At 51.2% G+C, this 12,500-nt stretch overlaps 1 protein-coding gene across 1 annotated transcript in view; it reads left to right on the top strand.

Annotated features, from left to right (window-relative positions):
- LOC307088269 (uncharacterized protein) overlaps nt 1-11,108 on the top strand; it is a gene marked incomplete at its 3' end in the record, with an annotated part of 57,742 nt that extends 46,634 nt beyond the window's left edge. Inside the window, exon 3 of the mRNA XM_079754119.1 lies at nt 10,954-11,108. Within this exon, the coding sequence (XP_079610245.1) occupies nt 10,954-11,108 (155 nt within the window). The remainder of the gene's footprint in view (nt 1-10,953) is intronic.
- Between the last annotated feature and the right edge of the window lie 1,392 nt (nt 11,109-12,500).

Raw genomic sequence — 12,500 nt, 5'->3', positions numbered from 1 at the left:
TGTACACCTTGCCTGTCTCACTCATTGTACCCTCCCTGATTGACCCATCTGGTTTAATGGACACTAACGATTGCCTCTTAACTAGGAGTTCTGTTGTGTTCTTTTCTGGACCGGTTCCAACCTGTTTAACCCTGTGTTGCTGATGGTTGGCAGCAGCCTCAGATAAAGTCGTTACAGGGCCTCGTTACAACTAATCAATAGCCTCTCTCGCTTGGTTTTCGACCACCAAAGCAACTTTAAACTCATTGGTTGTGTTTTTCCTCCTTTTTGTGTCGCCTTACACAGCCTGTAAAGGGTTAGTGTTGGCGTGAATCAATGAACGTCTTCTGCTGGTCATTCTCGTGTATGATGGAGTGATTAAAGAACCGTGCAGGGAGGAGGACACAGGGAAAGGATGAACCGGGCCAAGAATGACTTCTTCGGTCAAATCTCTTCAATCCGTTGCATCCATTTCCTTTCATCCATTTGGGGCTCAGGAGGTAGAGCGTATTGATTGGTATCTGGAAGGTTGCTAGTTGGATCCCCGGCTCCTCCTAGTGTCTAGGTGTCCCTGAGCAAGATGGCTCACCCTGACTGCTCCCGATGAGCTGGCTGGCGCCCTGCGTGGCTGACTCCGCCGTCGGGGTGTGAATGAATGGGTTGGTGCTAGGCGATGGAAAGTCCTTTGAGTGGCCACTGGTTAGAAAAGCGCTGGATAAACGCACTCCATTTACCGTTTCATCGGCTGTGAGTGAAGTGAAATGGCGGGCAGGCGGATATTGAGAACCCGTTGGAGCGTGGCGAGGAGCGTTTGTAGCGGGGAGCGAGGAGGGAGGAGCGCCCCTGACTGATGTCTGATAACGACCTGTTGAACGGGGCGGGCGGCCGGGGATTAAAGAGATTAGGTTCTACCGGGGAACAATGGGCCTGGGGGGGGCTAGGACTCACTCTGAACTGCTGACCGCACAACTTTACCACAATCGCTGGTCTACACTGGTTTAGTGTGTTTGTGTGTGTGTGCGTTTGCTTACTTGTGTGTATGCATGTTGTTGTGTTTGTGGGCGTGCTTTTGTGTAGGCATGTGATTGTGTGTGTTTGTCCGTGACTGATGTTGTACTTCTTTTGACACACAAAACAACACACAAAAGAATGTCAAACTTTGTTTATTATATGTCCTACACTTGTGTGTCTTGCATGAGTTTGTGTGTGTTTTGTGCGTTTTCCTTTTGCTAGCCCTGATTATTTCCCAATCTGTCTGCGACAGACGGGGAGAAAGAAGGACCGTTTGTGTCCGTTTGTATCGTCGTGGAGGAGACATATCTTGGAGGGGTGGGGCTGGGAGTGTGGGGGGTGACAAAAGCTCTGTCTCTTAGCCAAGCCGGGGCTCTCCCTTCCAGAACTGTCCACAGCATCTGTGTGGTAGAGAGACAAAGAGAGAGAGAGAGGGAGGAATGGCTGCGGGTGGAGTTTACAGCGCTGCATCCTGCAGTGTGCTAGTTGGCTGGCTGCCCCTACCGGTGCTTGTGTGTGCACGCATGTGTGAGTGTGTGTGTGTGTGTGTGTGCATGCGGAGAGAGGGATGGAAGTCGGGCGAGTGAGAGAGCAGGAGAGGGGCCGAGAGACACCGAGAGGGGAAAGTGTGTGAAGTGAGCGAGAGGTTTACTCCCGGACTCTGACCGAGGCGTGGTGGAGCTCAGCAGGGAGTAAAGGAGGAGGAGGAGGAGGGAGGAGACGTGTGGAGGAGGAGAGAGAGAGGGTTGGTGTGGCTGCTTGATGCGCTGACCGCTCTGTGGATCCATGCAGCAGGAATCCGCCTGCAGCCATGTTCTGTTTGAAAGGTAAGATACTGTGTGTGTGTGTGTGTGTGTGTGTGTGTGTGTGTGTGTTAACTTGTGTTTGTGTGAGACAAAGGAAAGGCTTTGTGGACATTACCCCTCTGGGGCAAGGGGTGCGTTGGTCAGGTTACTCCAAACGCTGACACTGTTGTTTCCTCGACTTGAACCAAACTCCTCAGGGTTAGGATGCTTCCTCAGGGTTAGGTGCTTCCTCAGGGTTAGGATGCTTCCTCAGGGTTAGGATGCTTCCTCAGGGTTAGGATGCTTCCTCAGGGTTAGGATGCTTCCTCAGGGGTTAGGATGCTTCCTCAGGGTTAGAATGCTTCCTCAGGGTTAGATGCTTCCTCAGGGGTTAGGTGCTTCCTCAGGGGTTAGATGCTTCCTCAGGCTTAGGATGCTTCCTCAGGGGTTAGGTGCTTCCTTAGGGTTAGGATGCTTACTCAGGGTTAGGATGCTTCCTTAGGGGTTAGGATGCTTCCTCAGGGTTAGGTGCTTCCTTAGGGTTAGGATGCTTCCTCAGGGGTTAGGTGCTTCTTCAGGGGTTAGGTGCTTCCTCAGGGGTTAGGATGCTTCCTTAGGGTTAGGTGCTTCCTCAGGGGTTAGGATGCTTCCTCAGGGTTAGATGCTTCCTCAGGGTTAGGTGCTTCCTCAGGGTTAGGATGCTTCCTCAGGGGTTAGGATGCTTCCTCAGGGGTTAGGATGCTTCCTTAGGGTTAGGATGCTTCCTCAGGGGTTAGGATGCTTCCTCAGGGGTTAGGATGCTTCCTAAGGGGTTAGGATGCTTCCTCAGGGTTAGGATGCTTCCTCAGGGGTTAGGATGCTTCCTCAGGGTTAGGATGCTTCTTCAGGGGTTAGGATGCTTCCTCAGGGTTTGGTGCTTCCTTAGGTTTAGGATGCTTCCTCAGGGGTTAGGATGCTTCCTCAGGGGTTAGGATGCTTCCTTAGGGTTAGGATGCTTCCTCAGGGGTTAGGATGCTTCCTCAGGGTTAGGATGCTTCCTTAGGGTTAGGTGCTTCCTCAGGGGTTAGATGCTTCCTCAGGGGTTAGGTGCTTCCTTAGGGTTAGGATGCTTCCTCAGGGGTTAGATGCTTCCTTAGGGTTAGGATGCTTCCTCAGGGGTTAGGTGCTTCCTTAGGGGTTAGGATGCTTCCTCAGGGTTAGGATGCTTCCTCAGGGGTTAGGATGCTTCCTTTGGGTTAGGATGCTTCCTCAGGGGTTAGGTGCCAGACTGGCTTCCTTTGATTGTTCACGTTAGTGCAACTCTTTGTGATTGCAGCGGGAAAGTGTCTCTACATTTCTCTGTTGTGACTGACGTATACACATGTGGAGTTCACTGCTTCATTGCAGCGTGTGTGTGTGTGTGTGTTATCCACAGTAACAGCTGCTAAAGGCTGCAGTCATTCCATGTGTTGACCATTAGCTAGCCGGGCGAGAGACATTGCAAGGGAGAGAAAACTCTGTGTCCCCTCCCACCCCCCCACTATTTAAACGTCTTGGCCAAGAGTGGGCTTTTGTTCATTTTCTTTCTTTATTTTTGCACATTTCTGAAAGATTCTTTCTGTTAATTTAGGTGATTTATGGAATTCTCCTCCCTAAGCCTCTCAGTAAAACACACACAGACCCAAAAATCAGCCCCGAATCTGAACTGCACCAAACATAAGTCTTTAGTCGAGTAATAAACTACTTTTAATCTGGTGTTACACTTTGTTAGTGTGGTCTTTGAAAGTACGTCCGTCCGTATCTCTGCAGACAGTGCCAGGAGGCTTGTTGTTTCTGCGGCGCTACCGGCCCGATATCATCTGGGGAAGTAGTCGCTCCGATTGCAAAAACACTTCGGTATTTTCTGAAACATCACGGCTCCCCAAAATGATGTAATCTAATCCGTCCGCCCCGCCGTGCGACCGTATCAGCGCAGGATGCATTGTTTTGTTTCGATTGTTTCAACGGAACAAGATGTTTCTCTGTAGCCTCTAGTCAGAGGAACACTCTGATGTGTTCCTCAGCTGTCTGTGTGTTCTGGCGTGTAAATACACTCTATTCACATGAATCCACTGATAACCCAGGCTAGGGACTTTTAGTATCACCGGGTTTAGATTGGGCCTGCGTTGACTGGAGCCAGTGGCTGTATCTCATGTGGAGGGTGAGGCTTCCCTGGATGATCTTCCCTCTTACATCGCCATGACTACGCTTAAGTCATCCTACAGACATGCTCCAGAGTGCAGCCGTGTGTCCTCCTGAGAGGGGCTTACAGCCCCCTGGAGAAGCTCCGGGAGGGGGGTTACACACTTTATATGAGGCATAGAGGGAGATGTGCTAGTGGTTGTGACAGATGTGTGTTTACTTTTCCCTTACACAGACAAGGGAGTTAGGGTGTGTGTGAATCACTCCACGCCTCTCCTTCATCATTGAGGAACATTCCATCTCCTCTCAGAGGGGTCTGCAATGATGGACCAGCCCAAGAGGGGATTTGACATGGCAGTGGTTCGGCTGGAATTAGATCGCTGAAATATCCTCCCCATCCTATGAAGTATTGATCTTCGCCATTCCAATGAAAGGTATCAGCTCTCTGGCATCATGCCTGGAGATGTGTCTGCGTGTATTTTCCTGCGTGTCTCCATGCCCATGCCGTGGGTTTTCCATGAGACCGAGGACATGTCTGCGTGTGCCGGTAGCACACCGCCGCGCGTGTGAACTGAATCCTCAGAATGTGCGTGACGGCGTTCACCGGGGCCTTGAGGTCGCGGTGTCGGGCCTCAGGGCTCCATCGGGCCCCGGGGTCGGCGACCTCACCTAAACCTATATTTAACTCCGCCCTTAAACGGAGGCTGTAACCCGCGGCGATGGCTGAATGGACCGTGTCTCTGGAACCCCCGCCCGCGACACAGGAGGGTGCGAAACACGTGAGCCCCCCCCGCTCTGAGGCCATCCTCTGCTGGTGACCTTCGACCTTCGCGAGAGGCACGCGCTTACAGCTGTTTTTAGCGCCACCCCCCGGCTCTCGTTAGCCAATCGGTGAGCAGGAGCCCCCTGTGCCGTCTGACCCTGAGGGGACCGGTTGATCTCCTGCTCCTGGTGGTGGTGGAGGGTCCGGTCGGCTCCAGAGAGAGACCAGACCCCCACAACACCCTGTGGACCAACACACACACATAGAACCAACCCACATAGAACCAACAAACATAGAGCCAACACACAGAGAACCAACACACACAGGACCAACACACATAGAACCAACACACATAGAACCAACACACATAGAACCAACACACATAGAACCAACACACACATAGAACCAACACACATAGAACCAACACACATAGAGCCAAAACACACAAATAGAACCAACACACATAGAGCCAACAAACATAGAGCCAACACACACAGAACCAACACACATAGAACCAACACACAGAACCAACACACATAGAACCAACACACATAGAACCAACACACATAGAACCAACACACATAGAGCCAAAACACACAAATAGAACCAACACACAGAGCCAACACACACATAGAACCAACACACACAGAGCCAACACACATAGAACCAACACACATAGAACCAACACACACATAGAACCAGTACACATAGAGCCAACACACACACATAGAACCAACACACATAGAACCAACACACATAGAACCAACAAACATAGAGCCAACACACAGAGAACCAACACACACAGGACCAACACACATAGAACCAACACACATAGAACCAACACACATAGAACCAACACACATAGAACCAACACACACATAGAACCAACACACATAGAACCAACACACATAGAGCCAAAACACACAAATAGAACCAACACACATAGAGCCAACAAACATAGAGCCAACACACACAGAACCAACACACATAGAACCAACACACAGAACCAACACACATAGAACCAACACACATAGAACCAACACACATAGAACCAACACACATAGAACCAACACACATAGAGCCAAAACACACAAATAGAACCAACACACAGAGCCAACACACACATAGAACCAACACACACAGAGCCAACACACATAGAACCAACACACATAGAACCAACACACACATAGAACCAGTACACATAGAGCCAACACACACACATAGAACCAACACACATAGAACCAACACACACATATAACCGACACACATAGAACCAACACACAGAGAACCAACACACACACATAGAACCAACACACATAGAACCATTGCACATAGAAACAACACACAGAGAACCAACACACATAGAACCAACACACAGAGAACCAACACACACACAGAACCAACACACACACATAGAACCAACACACATAGAGCAACACACACAGAACCAACACACATAGAGCCAACACACACACATAGAACCAACACACATAGAACCAACACACACATATAACCAACACACATAGAACCAACACACAGAGAACCAACACACACACATAGAACCAACACACATAGAACCATTGCACATAGAAACAACACACAGAGAACCAACACACATAGAACCAACACACAGAGAACCAACACACACACAGAACCAACACACACACATAGAACCAACACACATAGAGCAACACACACAGAACCAACACACATAGAGCCAACACACACACATAGAACCAACACACATAGAACCAACACACACATATAACCAACACACATAGAACCAACACACAGAGAACCAACACACACACAGAACCAACACACACACATAGAACCAACACACAGAGAACCAACACACACACAGAACCAACACACACACATAGAACCAACACACATAGAGCAACACACACAGAATCAACACACATAGAGAGCCAACACACAGAACCAACACACGTAGAACCAACCAGACAGAGCCAACACACAGAACCAACACAAATAGAACCGACACACACACATAGAACCAACACACACATAGAACCAACACACAGAGAACCAACACATATAGAACCAACACACACACACATAGAACCAACACACACATAGAACCAACACACACAGAGCCAACACACATAGAACCAACACACATAGAACTGACACACACACATAGAACCAACACACATAGAACCAACACACATATAACCAACACACATAGAACCAACACACACATAAAACTAACACACACAGAGCCAACACACACAGAGAGCCAACACACAGAACCAACACACATAGAACTAACACACACACATAGAACCAACACACATAGAACCAACACAAATAGAACCAACACACAGAGAACCAACACACACAGAGAGCCAACACACATAGAACCAACACACACATAGAACCAACACACATCGAGCCAACACACACACATAGAACCAACACACAGAGAACCAACACACAAATAGAACCAATACACACACAGAGCCAACACACACAGAACCAACACACACAGAGAGCCAACACACACATAGAACCAACACACAGAGCCAACACACACACAGAGTACCAAGACACACAGAGCAAACACACATAGATCCAACACACACAGAACCAATACACATAGAACCAACACACACATAGAACCAACATATATAGACCTAACACACACGCGGAACCAACATGCACAGAACCAACACACACACATATAACCAAAACACATCTTTTTGTGTAGGACCACTAGTTTAATGGATGAATAGCAGCCTTTATAGGTGATGTGGTCGACCTTTAGGGCTGGGGACCTGAGGCCTTGATATCTGCTCCTGGTAAAGGGTTAGGGTTAGGGACCTGAGGCCTTGATATCTGCTCCTGGTAAAGGGTTAGGGACCTGGGGCCTTGATATCTGCTCCTGGTAAAGGGTTAGGGACCTGGGGCCTTGATATCTGCTCCTGGTAAAGGGTTAGGGACCTGGGGCCTTGTTATCTGCTCCTGGTAAAGGGTTAGGGTGAGGGACCTGAGGCCCCTGATATCTGCTCCTGGTAAAGGGTTAGGGTTAGGGACCTGAGGCCTTGATATCTGCTCCTGGTAAAGGGTTAGGGACCTGAGGCCTTGTTATCTGCTCCTGGTAAAGGGTTAGGGTTAGGGACCTGAGGCCTTGTTATCTGCTCCTGGTAAAGGGTTAGGGACCTGGGGCCTTGTTATCTGCTCCTGGTAAAGGGTTAGGGTTAGGGCCTGAGGCCTTGTTATCTGCTCCTGGTAAAGGGGTAGGGTTAGGGACCTGAGGCCTTGATATCAGCTCCTGGTAAAGGGTTAAGGACCTGGGGCCTTGATATCTAATCCTGGTAAAGGGTTAGGGACCTGAGGCCTTGATATCTGCTCCTGGTAAAGGGTTAGGGACCTGGGGCCTTGATATCTGCTCCTGGTAAAGGGTTAGGGTTAGGGGCCTGAGGCCTTGATATCTGCTCCTGGTAAAGGGTTAAGGACCTGGGGCCTTGATATCTGCTCCTGGTAAAGGGTTAGGGACCTGAGGCCTTGATATCTGCTCCTGGTAAAGGGTTAGGGACCTGGGGCCTTGATATCTGCTCCTGGTAAAGGGTTACGGACCTGGGGCCTTGATATCTGCTCCTGGTAAAGGGTTAGGGACCTGGGGCCTTGATATCTGCTCCTGGTAAAGGGTTAGGGACCTGCGGCCTTGATATCTGCTCCTGGTTAAGGGTTAGGGACCTGGGGTCTTGATATCTGCTCCTGGTAAAGGGTTAGGGACCTGGGGCCTTGATATCTGCTCCTGGTTAAGGGTTAGGGACCTGGGGCCTTGATATCTGCTCCTGGTAAAGGGTTAGGGACCTGCAGCCTTGATATCTGCTCCTAGTTAAGGGTTAGGGACCTGGGGCCTTGATATCTGCTCCTGGTAAAGGGCCGCTTCGTGCTTGCCTGGGCAGTCGGGGGGAAACCCAAACCGTTGGAGGATGGAGCTACTGTCAGGGGAGACCACTCCAACATTAAGCCATGGGGCTGAAGACCTGCTGAAGGCTGATCACAAGCAGAAGAAACAGCAGAGTGGTTAGGGTTAGGGTTAGGGTTAACCTAACCTAACCTAACCCTAACCCTAACCCTGCTGAAGGCTGATCACAAGCAGAAGAAACAGCAGAGAGGTGGACTCGGACTCTTCTCATTGGCAGTGAGTCAACTTTCTCTCTCTGCCTTTCCTTCTTGCTCTCTCTCTCTCGTCTTGATAGACAGACAACTGGTGGAAAGGTTCCAGCCATCGTTATTAACCCCCCCTCGACTCTTCTCAAATTCCTTCCCAAAACAATAGCTCGCTGAGTTGTTTTACTCTCCGTAAGGGATGAACTTACCGGTTATCCCAGTTGTGTTTTAAATGACAATACTAAGTCCTTTTTTACCAACCTGAGTTCCCGAGGCGGGGGGGGAGTTCTGTGTAGTGTGGGGTTGGTTTGTCGAACAACAATGTTTTGGAAAGTTGGGTCAGACAATGGAATGGGAACAATGGGGGATCCCAGTGGGCTGGGGGATGACCTCCTGGGCCAGAGACAGACACAGGGGGGGTGCTGCAGGGACCCGAGCTGTACTCGGCCATTGTTTCCCAAAGACTTCCGTTTCACGCACACACACACACACACACACACACACACACACACACACACACACACACACACACACACACACACACACACACACACACACGGGCGTACGGGGGGGTTGAGTGCGTGTGTTCTTTCTTTTTCCTACCACTAGAGGGAGACATTTACTCTAGTGGCGCTAGAGACATAGTTAAATGTACTTTATTTATACACCTAAAGGTGTGTAAAAAACGATTCATAAAACATTGACAACATAGAAGATGAGGTTACTAGGCTGTATTAAGCTGGGTTTTGGATAACCCTGAACTGGCCGCAGTTTTGTATTTGCTCCAGTCCAATCCATCATTGATAATCAGCCATTATCAGGCTTTATCAGAGCTAAGCCTACCTCAAAAACCAAGCTGATTAATAGCGCGCACGCACGCACGCACGCACGCACACACACACACACACGTTGTCAATCAGCGTGCTAATCTTGCCCTGTCTCACAGGCTGTTTGTCCGCGGCCTCTCTCACACCTCCACCTGTCCGTTTCAATCCGTCAGCCAATCAGCTCTCTTCACCTCCAGGCCCCGCCCTTAATGAGCTCAGTGGGATCATGCAGTCCGCCGTGAGGGGGCAGCACCACGGCTCAGAGAGGACTGTGTGTGTGTCACTGCTTGTGGGCACAGCGTGGCAAAGATGCACGGTGCTACACACACACACACACACACACTCAAACACACTCAAACACACACACACACACACACACACACACACACACACACACACTCAAACACACTCAAACACACACACACTCAAACACACACACACACACACACACACACACACACACACACTCAAACACACACACAGACACACACACACACACACACACACTCGCACAAGTATTTGCTTGGTTAATTATCTGTAGCTGTGTGTGTGTGTGTGCGCGTGTGTGTATGTGTGTGTGCTGCTCGAGTCGTGGCCCATGCGCTGGATAATCTGGGTTTACAGATTAGACCGGCAGTGGAGAGGAGGAGTTGGGACGGGAGGAAGATGGGGCCAGGAGGAGGAGGAGGAGGAGGAAATGCTATGGGGATGGCCCACTGGAAATTGACAGAGACAGAGAGAGATAGATACAGAGAGAGAGCGAAAGAGAGACAGAGACAGAGTCAGAAAGAGAAACGGAGCGAGAGGGAAACAGACTACCAGAGAGACCCAGAGATACAGAGAGAGAGATACAGAGAGAGAGATACAGAGAGAGAGGCACTGAGAGAGAGAGACAGAGAGAGAGAGAGACAGAGAGAGGCACTGAGAGAGAGAGATACAGAGAGAGAGATACAGAGAGAGAGAGACAGAGAGAGAGGCACTGAGAGACAGAGAGAGAGAGACAGAGAGAGGCACTGAGAGAGAGAGACAGAGAGAGAGACACAGAGAGAGAGAGACAGAGAGAGGCACTGAGAGAGAGAGACAGAGAGAGAGATACAGAGAGAGAGAGACAGAGAGAGAGGCACTGAGAGAGAGAGACAGAGAGAGAGGCACTGAGAGCCATGGTGAGAATGACCCAGAGAGAGAGGGCCTGTAGAGAGGGCTCCTCTGTTTAGATCCAAGCGCTGGAGGTTGACTGAGGTCTCTGCCTCCATTGTTCCTCCGTGCCCTCTGCCTCTCTCAGGGCTCCTCAGAGCCGACCGGGATCTACCACGCTCCACCCAGCCTTTGGTGCACCGCTTCAGGGCAATAACAGATGTTCATGTTAGCATCGTAGTGCAGCGCTACCCCAAACATCCCCGCCACCGCTGGCTCTCTGACAGCTCTCCGCCCGTGTGATTTTGCTCTTTGACGTTTGGAATTTCCGGGGACATTTTTCGTGGTGGATCTTTTTTATTCTTTGATTTTTTTATGCGTCTGAACTTTTTTGAATACTTCCCACGGATTTTACACGAGCTCTGGTGAGGGGAGAGGAGCGACCGCTCGGTGTGTTGTTGTGTTGTTGTGTTGTGCGCTCGGATGTGTCCGGGGTCGGTCGGGGGATGAGAGTGGTGACTCGACACGGCGTCAGGTCCTCCTTTGTCAGGCAAATCAATCCCCCTCAATAGGAAGCCCCCGAGAGGGGCCCCCCTCAATAGGAGCCTCCCGAGAGGGCCCAGCCTCGGACAGAAAGGAGAGGGAGGGAGGGGAGGGGGGGAGGAGGGGAGGAGGGAGGGAGGAGCACCGGAGACTGAGGGCTGGGGGTTTGGGTCCCCAGCTAACCTAACTCCATCTCCACCCCCACCTCCTCCTCCAGCCCTGAGGAGGAGGAACGGGAGGAGCAGAGGGGGGGAGGCCTGGTGAGGAACTGGGGGAGTTAGGGGGAGGTCCAGAGAAAAGGAGGGAGGGGGAGGGTCACAGGGGGAGGGGCCGCGCCGGCTCTTAACCGGGGAGATGATCACATACGTGCGATGCCTCTCCTCGGAGCGGCAGGTCAGCTGCTGGCACAGCGCCCGCTATGAGGAGCCCCCCCCCCCCCGCCCCCGGGATAGCCGTCCAGACCCCCGCCATGGGCAACCGCCTGAGCCCCGACGCCAGCCCCGCCCCGGCGGCGCGCCGGGCCGAAGGCTGCCTCCGCCGGAGGCTGCTCTCCGTCTCCAAGATCCACCAGAGGCCCGACTCGCTGTGGCTGCCCAAACCGCTGCTGGGGCCCCTGGCCAAGGGCCCCCCGGGGCAGACCCACAGCTACCAGGACGCCAGAGGTAGGGACCCTATGGGCTGGGAGGGATATCGGGGGTTGAGTTTCACACTGAATGGGCGTTGAGGTTGTGGAGCAACGAACATGCAGCAGATTTGCGTTGCTTCATGCAAACAAAATGTGTCTCCTTCCACACACTCGGTGTGTGTCCTTCCACACACTCGGTGTGTCTCCTACACATTCGGTGTGTGTCCTTCCACACACTCGGTGTGTCTCCTACACACTCGGCGTGTGTCCTTCCACACACTCGGCGTGTGTCCTTCCACACACTCGGCGTGTCTCCTTCCACACACTCGTGTGTCTCCTACACACTCGGCGTGTCTCCTTCCACACACTCTGTGTGTCTCCTACACACTCGGCGTGTCTCCTTCCACACACTCGGCGGCTTTGTTCGTATGGATTGGGCCGGGTGGTTTTTACAGAAGCATTTTGCAGGACTTGTTTCTAAATGTCCTGTAAAGCGAGTGATTGAGGGGCTAAGAGGGCTCTGTTCT

The sequence above is a fragment of the Pollachius pollachius genome (genome assembly GCF_949987615.1).
Source record: "Pollachius pollachius genome assembly, chromosome: 16".
Lineage (NCBI taxonomy): Eukaryota > Metazoa > Chordata > Actinopteri > Gadiformes > Gadidae > Pollachius > Pollachius pollachius.
This window is presented reverse-complemented; position numbering and strand designations above follow the sequence as displayed.